The sequence below is a fragment of the Chrysemys picta genome, chromosome 8 (assembly GCF_011386835.1).
Source record: "Chrysemys picta bellii isolate R12L10 chromosome 8, ASM1138683v2, whole genome shotgun sequence".
NCBI classification, from domain to species: Eukaryota; Metazoa; Chordata; order Testudines; family Emydidae; genus Chrysemys; species Chrysemys picta.
In genome coordinates, this window is record NC_088798.1 from 17,562,098 (window position 1) to 17,581,550 (window position 19,453).

Here is a 19,453-nt window from a genome sequence, read left to right on the forward strand (position 1 = left end):
CCCCCTAGTTCTGTTAATCCTATCTTACAATGTCCCCCACTAAAATATGCTAGAAGGAATAAAAGCACAGTCAGCTTTCCTTTCCTACACCTTAGATAATACAGTAGTTGCAGAGTAGCACTATAGCAGTGGCTCTCAAACTTTTTTTACTGGTGACCCCTTTCACAGAGCAAGCCTCTGAGTGCGACCCCCCCTTATAAATTAAGAACACTTTTTTGTATATTTAACACCATTATAAATGCTGGAGGCAAAGCAGGGTTTGGGGTGGAGGTTGACAGCTCACGACCCCCCCATGTAATAACCTTATGACCCCCTGAGGGGTCCCGACCCCCAGTTTGAGAACTGCTGCACTACAACCTCATAGTACAGTTGGTCAATCTTGCTCTTCAAGCCTTATCGAGATACAAAAGGAGCGCTTAAAGACGATAAAGTCATTGCGGAGTAACTAAATGGATTCTTTGCTTCAGTCTTCATGGCAGAGGATGTTAGGGAGATTCCCAAACCTGAGTTGGCTTTTGTAGGTGACAAATCTGAGGAACTGTCACGGATTGAAGTGTCACGAGAGGAGGTTTTGGAATTAATTGATAAACTTAACATTAACAAGTCACCGGGACCAGATGGCATTCACCCAAGAGTTCTGAAAGAACTCAAATGTGAAGTTGCGGAACTGTTAACTAAGGTTTGTAACCTATCCTTTAAATCGGCTTCTGTACCCAATGCCTGGAAGTTAGCTAATGTAACACCAATATTTAAAAAGGGCTCTAGAGGTGATCCCGGCAATTACAGACTGGTAAGTCTAACGTCTGTACCAGGCAAATTAGTCGAAACAATAGTTAAGAATAAAATTGTCCAACACATAGAAAAACAAACTGTTGAGCAATAGTCAACGTGGTTTCTGTAAAGGGAAATCATGTCTTACTAATCTGTTAGAATTCTTTGAAGGGGTCAACAAACATGTGGACATGGGGGATCCAGTGGACATAGTGTACTTAGATTTCCAGAAAGCCTTTGACAAGGTCCCTCACCAAAGGCTCTTATGTAAATTAAGCTGCCATGGGATAAAAGGGAAGGTCCTTTCATGGATTGAGAACTGGTTAAAAGACAGGGAACAAAGGGTAGGAATTAATGGTAAATTTTCAGAATGGAGAGGGGTAACTAGTGGTGTTCCCCAAGGGTCAGTCCTCGGACTGATCCTATTCAACTTAGTAATAAATGATCTGGAGAAAGGGGTAAAAGGTGAGGTGGCAAAGTTTGCAGATGATACTAAACTGCTAAAGATAGTTAAGACCAAAGCAGACTGTGAAGAACTTCAAAAAGATCTCACAAAACTGAGTGATTGGGCAACAAAATGGCAAATGAAATTTAATGTGGATAAATGTAAAGTAATGCACATTGGAAAAAATAACCCCAACTATACATACAATATGATGGGGGCTAATTTAGCTACAACAAGTCAGGAAAAAGATCTTGGAGACATCGTGGATAGTTCTCTGAAAATGTCCATGCAGGGTGCAGAGGCGGTCAAAAAAGCAAACAGGATGTTAGGAATCATTAAAAAGGGGATAGAGAATAAGACTGAGAATATATTATTGCCCTTATATAAATCGATGGTATGCCCTCATCTCAAATACTGCGTACAGATGTGGTCTCCTCATCTCAAAAAAGATATACTGGCACTAGAAAAGGTTCAGAAAAGGGCAACTAAAATGATTAAGGGTTTGGAATGGGTCCCATATGAGGAGAGATTAAAGAGGCTAGGACTCTTCAGCTTGGAAAAGAGGAGACTAAGGGGGGATATGATAGAGGTATATAAAATCATGAGTGATGTGGAGAAAGTGGATAAGGAAGAGTTATTTACTTAGTCCCATAATACAAGAACTAGGGGTCATCAAATGAAATTCATAGGCAGCAGGTTTAAAACAAATAAAAGGAAGTTCTTCTTCATGCAGCACACAGTCAACTTGTGGAACTCCTTACCTGAGGAGGTTGTGAAGGCTAGGACTATAACCGAGTTTAAAAGAGAACTGGATAAATTCATGGTTAAGTCCATTAATGGCTATTAGCCAGGACGGGTAAAGAATGGTGTCCCTAGCCTCTGTCTGTCAGAGGGTGGAGATGGATGGCAGGAGAGAGATCACTTGATCATTTCCTGTTAGGTTCACTCCCTCTGGGGCACCTGGCATTGGCCACTGTCGGTAGACAGGATACTGGGCTAGATGGACCTTTGGTCTGACCCCATACGGCCTTTCTTATGTTCTTATGTACCACAACTAAATTGTTCATTTAGTTAAAGCTGTACTGGTAGTAGTGAAGGAAAGGTTATACAAGTGGTCTGGAAGGAAGGGTTAGATTTTTACACCCATCATGCCTGAATTTGTTATGAGATAAATCACAGTTGTATCGTTTATTGGATCCATTTCTCCCCCACCCCTTGTGCTGCCTGCAAAAGAACTAACATAAGTCTTTTCAAGACCTCCTGATGGCTCTTCTAAATTGGCTGTTGGAAGCGTCAGTTAATTTGTACAAAGCTTGCTCTTTACTCCTTTGGTTAAACGCATCACACTTCCAATCCCTGCCTGCCAGAAAAAACACAGGGCGAGTCTGGGATCAACCCCTAATTTCTCTTAAGGTAGCTCAGAGCCTCACACTAAAGCCACAAGAATTGTCCAATATTTTTTTGTGAATAAATTGATGCATAACTTTTTGGTTTCATTTACTTGGAGTGCTCACTTGAAGTTAGACTGAAAATTTTCAAGCATGATTGTTTGATTTAATAATTTTTAGTAAAGATGGTTGACTTGAGTGCCTTCTAAAGATGTACATTTGAGACCTCTCTGTTTTGTAGATAGCTTAGGTCTTTGAGAATTCATCTATTTAAACATACACACAAAATGTAATAAATTTTCTAACCATTGTGTTAACTTTTTATCTTGCTGTGCTGCATGCACTCACCCATGTTAAAGGGACACTGTTAATTAGTTTTGAGAGAGTACCCTTTAAATAATGTTTTGAATTTTAAAAAAATCCTTAATTTTTTTCATAAGGATTTTGTTGTTCCATAATTTATCCTTACAAAAGAATTTTCAGCAAGGGAGCAACTGAGTAAGGTCTAAATCCAGGAAAGCATGTGCTTTACTTGAATCATGTGAGTACTACCATTGATTTTACTGGGATTATTTGTGTACTTGTTGGATCAAGGCCTAACTGACTATTCAGGGGAAACAGTAAACCTGATTATAAACCAGTGCTGTCAGATGCATAAAGTACTTTGGAAAAAATAGATGTTTTTAAGGAATGTAATTTTCAGGATGATGGAGTCCCTTTACTTTGCTTTGTCACTATTGCTCAATGAGATCACACACTTGATCAAGAGATTAAAAGTAGTTGTTTGTTGTTCTCTGAAGCAGACCGTGCTATTAATGCTGATTCAGGATAGTTCAGAATCGTGTGGCATCAGTGACCAGACACAAGGAGGTTATTTCCACTCCCATTAACTATACCAGTGTTCTGTTGCTACATTATTTTATTTATCTTGTTGCTTGTCCTGTTATGCCTTTTTGAGGCAACACTAACCTTGTTGAGTTAGGGTTATGTTTGGGAGAGGACAAATAACTAATGTATGGCAGTGAAGGTCACCATCCAAGGCAGCATGGTCAAGGCTAGTTGGTTTTAGACAATTAATCAGGAAAAGTAGTTTATAGTACATTTAGAGTCTAAGGACCAGATTTTGTCTTCTGATACATTTGCAAAGCTGCCATTAAGTGAGTAGAAGCCAACTGCGTGTACCTGAAGGCAGAATTAGGCCCTTGAAATCTCAAACTTCCAGGCAGCAATAAAACTGAACAAAGCAAGGGTTGATTTAAAGTACCTGTATCTAGTATCTGGTGCATTTCTTATAAGAATGGAAAATTGGAATGCATGTGAACAACAATATATTTTTCGTACATTCTGAATCCTAGTTGGCCATATATCTGCTGCCAACTTCAGAAAGATGCATTAATTACTGTAGTAGGATTCCTTTTGCCTTTCTTGAATAAAGATCCCTTAGGTATAGTTGACTTGTTTTTCTGGGCTGGCTTTAGAGCATGCTAGTATTTACAAAATGTGAGTACCAATTCCTGAGCTAGCAAATTATTTAATTCACCAGATAGCTGAATATATGATCTAATTCTCTTTCTTCACCTCTTTTGGAAGGAAATGGTGATAAAATTCCTGTAAATTCACAAAAATCTTGAGAAGGTTAGAAAAATCTGGTTAATAACATTCCTTATATTTAGTAAATTCTGTGACAGATACTTTCTGTCCAATAGATTTATCATTCCAGGGTGGGCATTGATGAGGCTTTTACTCCCAGATGACCTGACCTGTTTGGGATCCTTTTATCTGAATGTCTCTTATAGAAATAATGTATTCTCTTTATGGGACCACAAACAAATCACATATATCTGTGCTTGTGTGAATCCCATAAACATAGATCATGTGAAAGAATTATAGATGGATTTCCTATATGTAAAAGAAACTCTTCAATCTCCATGAGGTTAGAGTCAATATCTCAGTGGAAGAAACTGTCTGCCTGGTTTCTGTTCTCAATAGGTAATCACAAGATAAAGGCAGCAAATAGTATGTATACAGTGGCTGCATAATGTGGGGCTACCACAGTTAGACCACTTTGAGGAACTTGTTTGTGAACAAACCTATGAAGACTGCATTGATAAAGATTTTTCATGGCATACTGAACTAACTTCCCGAGAGCCTTGTAAATGGTGTATGTGTGTAAGACGCTTCCTTTGACATTGGTCATCACTCAGAACTACTACATAACAATCATTCAATTGAAAGATGTGGGAAAAAAAGATTCTGGTAAACAAAAATGGAGCATAGACAGTCTGATAATTCAGAAAGCTTTGTAAAAATGAATTCTTCCTCTCAACCCACTCCATATATGGGGCCATTTTAATAGAATGATATTACATCGTACATTAGAAATAAGTAAACTGCTTACAATGTTAAGTCTCTGTTAAGAACTATGGGGGAAGGGCAATTTGTACGAAGGAGAAAGGCAACTCATTTACTTTCAGAAAAAGTAGTAGGCATATTCACACACAACAAATGTATAAGAATTCAGTAATCCTACATGGTCTTATTTCTGTGAAAATGCAACACTTTTCATGCTATACTTGATAACATTACCAATGACTTTATAAAATGGTCAGGCTACTGTATCTGTTTCTTGAAAATTGTATAAGTTGATAACTGCTCATCTCAGAAATATTCGTAAGACCAAAAGACAATACTTTGTAACAATACTTGTTCTATGTTACATATGTATGTTTTTTTTAGGAAACATGATCCATTATTCATTCTGTCCCAATTTTAGATACTAATAATAGCAATGTACCCAGAACAAGTATGATATTAATTTCCAGATGCATTCTTGGACGAAAAGCAGTGTCAGAAACAAAAAATAAATTCGTAAGCCCTTTTTGCCATCTCTTGCTTTCTTAGGTGCAGGAAAACCACCTATGTATGGAGACTATGAAGCTCAGAGGCATTGGCAAGAAGTTACTTACAATCTACCCATCAAACAATGGTATGTATCACTTTTAAATTTCAGGCTACGATATGTAATGAAAAAATTCAACTTTAAGGTGCATAAAAGTAAGACTTGAGATTTTTAAATCTATTCAAAAGCTTTTTACCATTCTCTGAATTACTCTAAACAACCTGCCTCTCCCTATTCTTAGACTGAGATTCCATTATTTTTGCTTAATAAATGTGCAAGTGTTCAGAACTTAAGTTTGATTTGTTAGATTTTTGTATACAAAACAGAAAAGTTTGACAAGCAATAGTCTGAGAATGCAGTAAAAATACAAAGAATGTGCTATGTCTTAGCTCATCCTGTGTAAAAGTAATAATATGAGCAACTGCCATTGGAACTACAGGAGACCATATCTTCTAGTTTAAAATATACAGTCTTCAGTATCTGTTGAATGAGGGTTTTCTGTTAAACAGAACAGGCCCTTGGGTACTGATAGTATTTCAGAAAGTGTATGTTTTACAGTATCTGGCTCATAGCTTTATGTATTATGGCTGTGTCTGTTGTTAGTAAGTAATTAACAATTGTTAGAATTATTAAGAATATCATACCTCTGGAATCTGCACCCTTGCAAAGACAGCCCACTTGTATTAATTTTTTGGGACACCAGGAGACTAGTATCTCAACTTGTATGTTCAATGGCTGAGTCTTGGAAGATTAAGCCTTGTTTTGGAATGGATGGACATGTCCACTATGGAAGGTTGCTACACTCCAACGTGTACAAGAACTGTTAAACTACAAAGGTTAAGAATCTGAGTAATTTTGGTAGCACTCATTTAAATTTGCTATCTAGTAGAACTGTCCGTGCAGCAACAAATGAGTTGCAATATAAATTTGTTTTGCTTAGCTACAGGGAGACATTCTCTGAAGTTGCCAAGCTCCTAAAATATCTCTTCATATTTTCATAGACTTAAATCCTAATTTAATATTAGATATGCATGTACATGTAATTTTGCTGTGTTCCATGTTTATTCCTTTTGTTCAGAAACAAAGTATATTTAAAAAATTGCTGCAGTAAACTTCAATATGATTTGTATATAGTTTCCTAGCATGAGATTTCTCTGAGCCAGAGGCTAGAATTTAAATCTTTGTCTTTTTTCCTGTCTTTCTTTAGAACACATGCATATTTTTCCAAGGTTACGTTAATGACATCCTGTCTTCTTGTATTACTAATTAAAAATGTGGCAATTGTTACCTCTTGCTAAGTATCCGCTGATACATGTACTGTTTTCCCATTGAAATACAAGTTTAGGGAAGGATAAGAGTAAAATACACAAAGTAACTGGGAAGCTTACTAGTAAATTGCAGAATATTAAAATCCATGTGAAAGATCTGAGCTGTCTTGGCATGAGAAATCTTGAGTGTTAGGAGAAGAAGCAAAGATGCAGCTTAAAGAAATACGATTGATCATCAATTGTTCATAAGATACTCCAGGCAGCTCATAAGGAATTCAAGAAATATCATTTACTGTAATAAATGTCAAAAATTGGCTGCATTGGAGTGGGTAGACTGGAAAAGCCAAGAACTTGCCCCTTGGCAATTATAAAAGACTAGTCAGTCTGTTTCATTCTGAGATTTAAAGAGTTGATGTCTTATTTTTATAACTTTTATGTTCCTTGAATTAAACCTTCCTCCTTTCATCTGGAAGATGTGGTTAAATTCTAACTGCTGCCAGCCTTCCACAGAAACATTGACAAAGCAGAATTGTAGGCAGGAAAACCCTTTCCTTGTGTACCCTCACATATTATCCTCCAGAGTTTTCTTTCTGAGGTAGAACTAGGTGAAGTGGTTATTGCTGACATATCTGATCCAGGTTCATGACTTTGTGTCAGCTATTTAGAAGGTATTACTTTGCTAACTCAGTTATATCTGCTGTTAAATTTCCTTTAGGCCTTTGTTTCTTCTACATACTGGTAGAATTACACAGATGTGAGTGTGATCTCCCTCTGTATGAAACTCCAGTTTGTGTGTATATATGTTCTTGTATGTCTGTCTGCCCCAGTTGCTTATGGTATACTTTTTAACCTAAAAGTATGGGGTACAAGGTTCAAATTTCTCCAACAGTTGCTGTCATGTTTTACAAAACGCAATATCTTATCAAAATCCCACTTCATTTGTCACTTGCTCATTCCTGTCACTGATGATGAAAGGCAAGAGTCTGCCCTCAGACTTTAACAGCAACTCAAGACTAGGGTATTACTCTCTGCCTCTGTGTGAGGAACACCTATTGATGTCCCTAAGATTTCCTTGTGTGGAAGAAAGCAGAGCTGGACCCAAAATCCAGCATGTGGATCAGAGAAGGTGGACTCTTCCTTACAGTAGTTCTGTGTAAGTTCTCTACCTCCTTGTTTCACTCAGTGATGACACAGTCCAGCGTTGGGGACACAATGTTTTCTTCCAAAGTAACCAATTGTGATGTCACGAAAAATGGACATTGCAAAATGAATGTGTCGGGAGAAGCAGTCTTGGTCACAAAAAGGTTTCTTCGCACCTATATCATGCTGGGGCTCATCAGTGAAAGAAGTGAAATAGAGTGCTGCACCTGACTATTTAATGAGATTTAGGCACTATATGTTAACAAACTAGTACATATGTCTGTATATGCAAACATTGGGTATTGTATTGAAGAAAACATCTACATTTCCTTTATAGGATCTGTTTAAATCATTAATTGGCTCTGTGGCTACTTGTCTGCAGATGTTTTGCTGGCTTTGGCTCTGCAGGTTATTGAGCCTTCTACTGATCTGTGACTTTGCCCATCATGGAGCTAAATATGACAGTTGTGCAATAAGTGAATTCAGTAAGGTTCACAAAGCATGTGAAAGGTGGCTGCAGACATATTTATGAAGGAGGAGGGTTTTCCTGTCTCCAGTCAGGAACAAAACGGGTGAGCTGAAGAGTCCTGTAAAGGTATAAATGGGCTACCTAAGTCCAAAGAATAGAAATTGAGAACCTTAATATAAGGGAAACCTCCCTATAGCAGAGGTCAAATCAATACTCTTTAAAAACTGCCTCTTTTTTTGAGCTCTGCTAAGTCTGTGTTCTCTTTTTGTGGTTGGGCAAACTTTCTATTTCAGCTTCTGCTGGAATAGCTCCTGGATCTGAAAAATGTAATTCATGACTGTGGATGGAGTTGGGGATGATCCTGTCAAATCAGGAATTGTGGGTGTCAGGGTTCCTTCCTCAGTCTGAACTTTAGGGTACAGATGTAGGGACCTGCATGAAAACCTCTAAGCTTCTCTACCAGGTTAGATCTGCTTTTGCTGCCATCACTCCCAATGTGCTAAGTCCCTTCCCTGGGTAGCCTTGAGAGACTCTTTCACCAATTCCCTGGTGAACACTAATCCAAAACCCCTTGGATCTTAAAACAAGGAGGAATTAATTATTTCCCCCCACCAATTCCTGGTGAGTCCAGATCAATCCCCTTGGATCTTAGAACAAGGAAAAATCAATCAGGTTCTTAAAAAGAAGGCTTTTAATTAAAGAAAGAAAGGTAAAAATCATCTCTGTAAAATCAGGATGGAAAATAACTTTACAGGATAATCAAACTTAAAGAGCCCAGAGGAACCCCCTCTAGCCTTAGGTTGAAAGTTACAGCAAACAGAGGTAAACACTCTAGCAAAAGGTACATTTACAAGTTGAGAAAACAAAGATAAAACTAACACGCCTTGCCTGGCTGTACTTACAAGTTTGAAATATGAGAGACTTGTTCAGAAAGATTTGGAGAGCATGGATTGATGTCTGGTCCCTCTTAGTCCCAAGAGCGAACAACCACCAAAACAAAGAGCACAAACAAAAGCCTTCCCCCCACCAGGATTTGAAAGTATGTTGTCCCCTTATTGGTCCTTTGGGTCAGGTGTCAGCCAGGTTACCTGAGCTTCTTAACCCTTTACAGGTAAAAGGATTTTGGAGTCTCTGGCCAGGAGGGATTTTATAGTATTGTACACAGGAGGGCTGTTACCCTTCCCTTTATTGTTATGACAGTGGGCTTTTGTGGATGTGGGGAGCTCATTTTGTACAAGCATCCTATGTCTCAGTAAGCTCTAGATCCCTCCAACTTGGCTCCACGTAAAGGAATTTTATTCCTCAATGAATATGCTTAGTTGGGTGTAGAGCCAACATTTCTAACAGCTTCTTACAGTCTTCACAGTTGCCAGCAAATGTATACTGAATCCTTTGTTGGTTTTGTTTTAGTGTTTATTTCTAGTAAAAACAAAACAAAAATCCCAATGGGCAATATTTAGTTCCTATGAATGTTTGACTATATGGTAGAGAGACACAGTTGGCTTAATGTGCAAACTCTTTAGGCTGGTATGAAGTTACAATGCTGGAATCCTAGATCCATTTTTAAGTTTTCTTTTGTTTTTCAGGTACTTCAATACCAGTGACAATAATCTGCAATACTGGGGCCTTGATTATCCACCCCTTACTGCTTATCACAGTCTCTTGTGTGCTTATGTGTAAGTTAATCATTTTAGGATTATTTTAAATGTTTGCTATTGGTGGAGAATGAAAGAAAAAACAAATGCATTCTCCCCTTCCTCCCAGAGGAGAGGAACAAAACAAATGGTAGGGATTTACCTCTTTGGCATAGTTCACTTATTATGTGCAATTATGGAGCCATAGAAATGATAGAATAGATGTGGCGTTATTACTTCAACCCTCTTGCTTCAAACCTGATCCTGCATTTGTTCCACATTGAAATCAGTTGGGGGCTTTGCCTACAACGGGACTGCAGGATCAGTTTCTCTTGTATTCCAGTGCCTCCAGTGGGTGCAGATTACGTTTTAGCTGATGGGTCATAGTTATAGCTTCCTGAATAGGTCATTTAGGATCAGCGATGTACCTAGGAAGGCACATCAGAGATTGTTTACAGCAAATGGAAAATTAATCTTGTATTGAGAGCCCAAGTGGCATTTGATGAGTGGATCCTACGTGATACCCTGTAAATATAATTCTGTTATTGGGATGTTCTTCCTGTATGGTCTTTAACTAGTATTAGAACAGCTTTTAGAAAACTGGAGTGTTCTGTTCAGGGGCAGACAGAAAAAGGGTGCTGCAGGTCAGGTTAAGATGCACTGGCAGAGCTATGTGGAGAAAGTTTGCTTCACATTTGTCTGCACTATGCCTACTTTCTGTTAACACTTAAAAAAATCACAAGTTACCTTTCAGTTTGAGAAGTGCTTAATGACAGTAATAGGATTAAATGATAGTAATAGAATTAAATCTTTATCAGCACAAGATAACTATTTTCAGTTTTTGTATTGCTGATTAGCAGCTAAATACGATAAAATAAACTGGTCTAGTGGTGAGGAAACCCCTTCCCTGGTCACTATTGCTTTTGATAAAGTTTGCCTCGTTCATCTTAATCCTCTGAATATGCCCCTGTGCATATCATTTTTATTGCTGAAGAGAACGTAAAGGGAAATGAGAACTGTCTACATTTTGATGTGTCTATACTTTGTTTTACAGTGCAAAGTTAATAAATCCCGATTGGATTGCTCTCCACACATCCCGTGGGTATGAGAGTCAGCCACATAAGTTATTCATGCGTGCAACAGGTAGAAAAATTGCATTTCCTTAACATAATCATCTACGTTTTTCTAGCTCACTAATTTAGCACATTTAATTTGGCATCCCTTGTTGTTGTTTTTTCTTTTGGTCAATTTCTGCTGCAAAACTGACTGATCTGAGGGCATTGCAGGTCTGGCACTGTTAACTAAGCCTCTGTGTCTTTTCAGTTCTGCTCACACTTGTGAAAGTAGCAGATAGTGTTAAACTTAAGGCAGAATTTTTAAATTGAACTGGTTTTAGTAACGACTTTAAAAGGATACTTTCCAGCAATTTGGATCTCAAATTTTAATTTTAAAGGTGACGTGCAAAGGATTTTTTAAAATGGATTTTCTACCTTTCTAGTTCTTTATGATATCTAAAAAAGGCCTGAAGGTTTTATTTTTTTAAATTCTGCTTGGTTTTTATCTTGAAACTATCAAGTGTATCAAGACTGGCCATTAATGAATTTGGAGAAGGAACTCTTAGGGGTTTCAAGGATATTTACTGTGAGTTTTCATATCTTAATTGGAGGGGCAGGTATTTAATCTTTATAACAAAGACAACCTTTCTCCAAAATGTTTACCAGCCACTGGAATTAAATAGCTGTTAACAAAAACATGCAAAATCAAAGTGTTTTAAACAGTGTGATTAAAAATCTCAAAATCACTTTTCTGACTATATCAGGCCTTTGAACAGCCTCTATAATGAAAATGTAATGTAATACATTCTGACTCCATTAAAATAGCAAATAATTTCATTTCTTCTCATGGACATGTTAGTGGGACAGCTGTTGATGGGGCCAGTGGCTTCTAGCAAGTGGAGAATACTGGGAGCAGTGATGTGACAGTAGCCATAAGGCAGCCAAATCACCCATTATTTTTTTAAAGTTTAGTCATACCTTTTGCTTCACATGGCAGTGCAGAGTCCTATAAAATGACTGTGCCGGGTGAGTATCCTTATTTGCTGGTTATATTGAGCAGAATCTGATGTTCATCAATAGAAATTTCTTGTGTTGCCCACAAACCTTTCAGTGTGGTTTCTAGTAATTGATTATATTTAGAAAAAAATCACTAGGATGAAATTACCCTTGAAATGGTCTTTATTAATGTTCAAATCAACATGCTTGACAAAATATTGATGTACAAACTAAGAAAACTGGTATACGTTCTTTTAACATAGCCATTAAACTAGTGCATCAGGATTACAAAATTCCGTACAGTTGAATGTTGACCATTGGTGTTATACTTTTAAATTCTGAACATATACATTTGAAAACATTTTCTCCAAGAAGTGACAAGTTGATAATGTTTCACAGACTGAGTAAGCCCTGTGGACTTGCTCATTTTGGGTTTGCTCCTTCAGGGTGCTGAGCACTAGGCCCCAGATCAAGGAAAGCACTTAGCAGATTCTTAACTCTAAGCACGAATCGTTGCATTGAATTTAGTGGACTGTTCACATGCCGAAGTGCTTTGCTGGATTAGGGCCTTAGTGCAGGATCAATCCTTTGTTCATTCTAAATTGAAAAATATGCAGCAATGCAAATTATGTTTTTGTAGAGAAACAGGCCAAGATTTTCAAAAGTGACTAGTGATTTTTGGTGTCTCAATTTCTTGGTGCCGAACATGAGATATCTTAAAGGGGTATGATTGTCAGAAAGTGCTGAGACATGCACTCTGAAAAATAGGTCCCTTCAAGTTCTCTCAGGTTCACCACCCCAAATCACCAGTGAATTTTTAAAGTTTAGACCCCAATATTTGAAATGTTAAGTCCCAACACTTCAATAATAGAATCGCAGAAATGCTGGACTAGAAGGGACCTTGAAAGGTCATCAAGTCCAGCTCACTGCACTAAGGCAGGACCAAGCAAACCTAGACCATCCCTGACAGGTTTGTCCAACCCGTTGTTAAAAACTGTTCCATAACTTAACTACCTTTCAGTTAGAAAGTTTCCTCTAATATCTAACCTAAATGTCCCTTGCAGCAGATTAAGCCCATTACATCTTGTCATACCTTCAGTGGACATGGAGAACAACTGACCACCATCCTCTTTATAACAGCCCTGAATGTGTTCTAGAGAAACAAGTCACAAAACTGGGATCTTTATTCTGCTGGTCTCACACCTTCCTTTCCTTAGAATAATGAAATCTATCCTTCAAAGTCAGTTTTTCTTTAAACTTTATTTCCTTTGAATATCTTGTTTTGCAATTTTGCTTCCTCTCATCAGAAGGCTCAAACAAGATATTACTAGAATATTTGTAAATATACTCTTACTTATATCATATATATTATATGAATGGAAATTTTGGGATGCAAAAGTTTTGAAGAATGAGTCACTTTTAGAAATATTTCCAATTGTATATAGGGCTGTATGGAAAAACAAAAGAATTAAGAAAGATTAAGTGAGAATAAGTATTATCCATAATGACAGAAATACTGAGACATTTTAATTGTACAATACAGATGTTGCAGAGTAATCGTAAATAAGTGCTTCCAAAAACACCAACCTTCCCCCATCTATGCAAAGTTTGAACTAACTTATAGGTGGTACCACTAGCTTGTACTTTCAAGTATATGAATGCTTTATGAATTAGTACAACTTATTTGCATAAGGCATATCTCCTCTTTTTTGTATGTGTCATGTCTGTTTTAGGCTGCTATTTACATCATGATGTGTATGTGCATGTGGATGTAATTCCAAACAAATTAAATTGACATGTGTGTTTAAACCCCCCCCCCCTTCATGTGATAATTATACTATCTGTAAATAGTAGGTAGTGAGAACAAGGTGAGGTATATGTTTTTTGATTTTGGAAGAGATACAGTAAAACCTGCCAAGAGCGACCACTTATGGAAGTTAGCAAAAGTGGTTGCTTGTAAGAGGTGGTCTCTTTTCAAAGGTTTGCTATAAAATGGGCACTTTTACGATGTACAGAAAGGCTACAATTGTTACCAGTGTTTCATGTTTAATTTTAATTGTCTTTTAAATGAACATTACATACAGTATACACTACAGTACTGAATTTAAAATCTCTTGGTGGGTTTATTAATACAGTAGTACAGTATTTGTTACTCAAGAGGAAATTCAGAACACTAATATAAGTGCTTATTTTCTAGACTGAAGCCGAAAGAAAATTAGAGGTACCTGTGTTATCAAAAAGTCCTGGTTTCATTCTACAGTAGCCTGTATTTATTTGAAAAAGTTCACTTATTCTTGTCTGCCTCTGCGACGATAGGAGCATGTTTACTACTACTTCTTCTGCATCTTTGAACAGCTCTAAAAGTCGGTTGCTGCCCTTTAGAATGGCAAATGCTTTCATGTCTTTAATCATATTCTTGGCTTCAGGCACAGAAATGATTCTTTCCGGGAGTTCAGAGGCACCATTGCTATCCCCTTCATCATCATCATTAATTTTTTTGTCACTGTGTTAGTCGTCACATGGCTTGAAATTTTCTAGGAGTTTTTAGCAGGCTGTGACCAGTCTGTGACTTCTTCAGTTGTTTCTCATCAATGTGGTACGTCTTCTCAATCAGCACACCAAAAAGACTTAGCAACATGTTAACTACTCAACATTTATAGATCGTAACATGGAGGTGCTGTTTGGGGAAAAGAAGCAGAGTTTAATGTTTGTATAGTTAACAGGGCAGTGGCATGGTGTGTTATCCACAAACAACAGAATTTAATGTCCCTGTAGTAGCAATTTGCGATCAAATCTTTGTAATCATTTTTCAAAAAGCTCCGAGTTTATTCATGCTTTTTTGTTGAATTCATATCCCACGGGCAACTCCTTGATATTCAATTTGCCAGAGCATTGTGGGCGTTGGGATTTACTGATCAGTATGGGCTTTTCTTTATCTCCATTCATGTTGGTGCATAAAGCAAGGATGATTCTTTCCTTTGAATGTTTCCCATTTGAACATTGCTGACCTTTGACAAGGAGGGTTTTGCTGTTCCCGCTGTCTTTAAAAAACAGTCCAATTTCACCCATGTTGTAGATTTCAGATAGCTGATAATCCTTTATGAGTTCAGGTAATTTTTGCTTCCAGTCTGAAACCACACCTTGGTTAATGTCTCCTCTCTCACCGCATCCTGTACAAAAGGCAAGGTTGTGCCTCTTCTTAAACGATGCAAGCCAGACATTGCTGGCTTTAAACTCCCTGTTTTCCAAGTCATCTGCGAATGTCATGGCTTGTGCTTTTAACGTTGGACCACCCGAGAGATTTACATGACGAACAACAGTGGATTTAAACCACTCGGAAGTGAGACAATTGACTTCTTAATTTCCAGTTTTGGCATGTTTTAATTTTCATTGAAGAATTTGTATTTGACTCGTAATCGGCAAGGATTTCTGTCTTCTGTTGTAATGGGTTTTGGATTTGTGTTTTTCCAATTCCAAACTGTTTGGCAATTTGACGACAACTGGTATCTAGGTGTAATATTGCTTTAACACGTTACTCCATTGAAAGAAACACTTTGGATTTGCATTTTTCTTTTTCGCTTCTGTGTTGACTTTTAGCTTTAAACAATAACTTACAATAGTGTACACCTTTCACTTCAACACATTCATGTCTCCCTTACAAGTTCAACTTCTGGTTCATATACAGACTGAGAAGTAGGGCCCTATTAAATTTGCGACGGAGCATGAAATCTGGTCACTGGTAAACTTTTACCCTATACTATAGGGTAAAAATATACAAAAATACACAGTGTTTCTCAAACTGGAGGTTGTAGTGGGATTGCGGAATTGCCACCCTTACTTCTGTGCTGCCTTCAGAGCTAAATGTCTTGAGATCGGTGGCTGCTGGCCGGGCGCCCAGCTCTGAAGGGAGTGCTGCCTCCAGCAGCAGCGGAGAGGTAATGGTGTCAGTTCAGCAGCTCCCGCTCTCTGCTTTGCCTTCAGAGCTGAGTGGATAGAGAGCGGCAGCTGCTGGCCGGTTGTGCTGTTGCCAGCAGCAGCACAGAAGTGAGGAAGATCAGTTTCTCCTACAGGTTTGTTTTTATGGATAGGAGTAAGAAAATTTGGTTGCTGGTCACAGATGACATGTTGTTGTTCTTCACAGTTTTTTCACAGTAAAATTATAGGGGAAAAACGTTCTGTGGCCTCTGCAAGTAGTCGCTCGAGACAGGTGGTCTCTCTTCAGAGGTGATCGCTAAGGCAGGTTTTACTGTCCATATATATAAGAGATGAACAAAATCCCAGGTTTAAAACTAGACTGGCTGCATAAGAACAGTCTCTAAACAATTTCTCCAGCACCTTAAGCAGAAGCAGGGCTTTATCCAACACATAGTAGGCAGCCCTCCTTGTTACAGCTCTTCTTTTGTCCCCCTCCAGACCACCTTTACAAATATTTACCGTGGGCAGAGCAAAGAACCTCTCTTCTGTTTGTCTCCCAGTGTTTCTTCTAAGAAATACTAATGCTTTGGCAAAGTACAGGACTGTGTTATGAATCCAGACATGCTTCTCTCTCTTTAATCTGCCGTCAGCCCCCCAGTGCCTTAGAACAACTTGCAAGCATTTATTTGTAGGTGATGTCTTTTGAAAGTTGAGAATGTCTTTTCTCCAGCATGTAACAATCTAGAGCATTGTTCATTTACTGAGTGAGGCTATGCTGGGGCCTAAACAGTCTAATGCGTGCAAGCTTCAGATTTTGGAAACATTAACAGATCAAATTCTGTACAGCCATTTTTCGTACCCTTTAAAGTTGAACTAACCTGTTCCTATATCAGCCCTTATATTTATGTATGTCCTTTCTTTCCCCAAAACACTTTACAAACTAGATACACATGATGTGATTTGTAAAGCAGAGCCCTCTCTAGAATCAAATGCTGGAACACACAACGACACTACATGACAATTGAAGACAGAAAATGAAGAATACTGTGGTCAGCTGAAACTGTAGGGAAACTTCAGAAGACCTGAATTTGATGAGGAAATAGGTTTCCACTGTAGAGGGTAGATACAAAATATACATTTAAAAATTTGTGGACCGCTGGAGCTACCCATCCATGTATGTGGCTATATAGTTTGTGGGTTTTGTTTGGGCTAAACAGTGTGCAGGCATTGCACCCATCTTGCAGGTGCATGTAAGACTTAATCCTTCCTTTTCTTACATGGTTCCACAAAACATCAGATGCAAGCCATGTAGGTTGGAAGGGAAAAATGGAGAATAAAGTCACATATTGACAATCCAGAGACAAATTATAAATGGAAATAGGTAATTTCAGTGGATTGTGATGAGCTATACTTGTTTGGGGAGATTCTTATGCATAGTTAATCTTTCTGTTTTTCAGTTCTGATTGCTGATTTGCTGGTTTACATACCTGCAGTTATCTTGTATTGTTGTTATTTAAAAGAAACATCAACTAAGAAAAAGGCAAGTATAAGTCTATCGTGTGTGTGTATGTGTGTGAGAGAGAGAGAATAAAAATGTTATTAACTGGAATATAAATTTCAAACGCTGAAAAGAAAGTTAATTAATGTTACAAAACCACACAGTGCTTTCTGTTTACATAAAATGGACGCCAATCAGTATATCTTTCATTAAAGACTTTTCAGTAAGAAAACATGAAGTTACTTTACAGCAATTATTTTAATGCCCTTCAATAACAATAACAAGGTGCACTGGAGTTTAGTAACCATGAACTACTGAATTACACTTCTTGTCAAATTTATTGCTTGGGTAGTAAAAAAAAGATTTGTGCTGTAACATGGGGGAATCTAGGAAGAGCCTTGGGTCTTGCACACTTCTTTTTTAGACAGCAGAACTGAAATGCGTTGTGAAAGTGACACCATGCTCAGGGGTTTTAATGCTCACTGGTCTCAAGCATCTGTGGTCTGTCAAGCCATGGAGCAGTTCCCAGGGTTAAACTGAGCTGTCATCTTTGTGAATTGGCTGGCAGGAGACACCCTGATGCTCCTTTTAATACTCTTTCCTACTAGGGTTCCTTCGTCCCTTCCCACATCACTGGGGGGAGGAGGGGAATAATTAGAGGAAAAGAGTGTTCCCCAGATGAATGAGTACGGATCCACAGGAGTTTGACCGGGCCGGGCTTGTTAAAGGAGAACCTATCATGTTCTGGTTCCAGGGTGAAATGAACTGCTATAAAAGAAAGTGCCTTGTTTTTGTGTGTTTAAAGATTTTTCTCTTTCTTTTTCTCCCAGATTGCCAGTGCTCTCTGTATATTGCTTTATCCAAGTCTCATTCTCATTGACTATGGACATTTTCAGTATCCTTCCATTTGTTTTAAAATGAAATAATTTCAGTTATAAAATAACATCAGTCCCTCCTACAATAACGTCACTTTTTTACTGGGGAAGAAGTTATATTTATTAGCTGAAGGTTGGCCCCTCTTCTCTTCCCTGGTGCCCCACCCCCAGCAAAAGTTTTGAAAGGAAACAGCCTTAAATGGACTTGGAGCAAAAGATTGATTTGGGGGAAATCAATCCAACATGGCATAGCTTTTATTTGCATCCCAAGTTCACCTTTATGCCACTCTGCCTTGTTTGAGTAAATGTCAGTGGCAGTCTGGCTGTGAAAAAAATGGATACCCTTGTGATTTCTGCCTGAATAAGAGAACCATCGTAGCTCTTGTTGGGAGGTGGAGAGGAGTGTCAGACACAGCCATGCTGTTCAGGTCTATAAAATGTGACTTTGTCTCTAGCTTTTGCAACCACTAGCTGACTACAGAGAATGGGAGGAGATCATTAACATTTATTGAGTGTCTCAGATGCTTCTGCCCAATTTCTAGCAGCCATGATGCTTCACAATGAGATATATCTGTACACCTGACTCACTATACAACATCAATAGTAAATTAGAGTAGACTCTGCTTCTTGTGTCCTCTAATAGCCTTTGAGCCACTGACTCCCATGTTTATAGGTACCTTTGAAACAAATGGTGAATTTGTAAGTTATAGGTAGAGCTGAGCGAGTTATTTGCAAAGAATAACTTATCCAACCAGTGTAGCGGATTGACTCAAAAATGTTCGTATTTCAAAATGTAGTCAACACTTTTAAAAAATCTGAATCGATTGAGGATTCATAATTAGAGCTCTTTGTTAGTGTTTCTGTCCCCAGATCAGAGTTCACAAGCACTTCTGTTGAGAATACCTATATTGAAGATTTGTTTTCTGCTAACACGTGTACAACTTCAAAATTCTGCTTTCACATTCATGGCAACAAAAGTCAGTATTGTGAGTGCTCACAGGAAACACATAAAAGGGTGTAAAAATTGGCTTTTGGCTTTTAGCTGACCTGAATTTGTAACAGTTAACTTATCGCCTTGTAACGTTGGAGCACAGATGTAC

At 38.1% G+C, this 19,453-nt stretch overlaps 1 protein-coding gene across 5 annotated transcripts in view; it reads left to right on the top strand.

Annotated features, from left to right (window-relative positions):
* ALG6 (ALG6 alpha-1,3-glucosyltransferase) overlaps positions 1-19,453 on the top strand; it is a 48,304-nt gene that overhangs the window by 8,993 nt on the left and 19,858 nt on the right. For 4 of the 5 annotated variants that reach the window (XM_005284765.4, XM_008167887.4, XM_065553969.1 and 1 more), the window contains exons 3-7: positions 5,506-5,590; positions 9,967-10,056; positions 11,069-11,157; positions 17,438-17,520; positions 18,309-18,373. In XM_005284765.4, coding sequence (XP_005284822.2) covers positions 5,506-5,590; positions 9,967-10,056; positions 11,069-11,157; positions 17,438-17,520; positions 18,309-18,373 — 412 coding nt within the window. The remainder of the gene's footprint in view (positions 1-5,505; positions 5,591-9,966; positions 10,057-11,068; positions 11,158-17,437; positions 17,521-18,308; positions 18,374-19,453) is intronic. The other variant, XM_065553970.1, reaches the window with a different exon arrangement.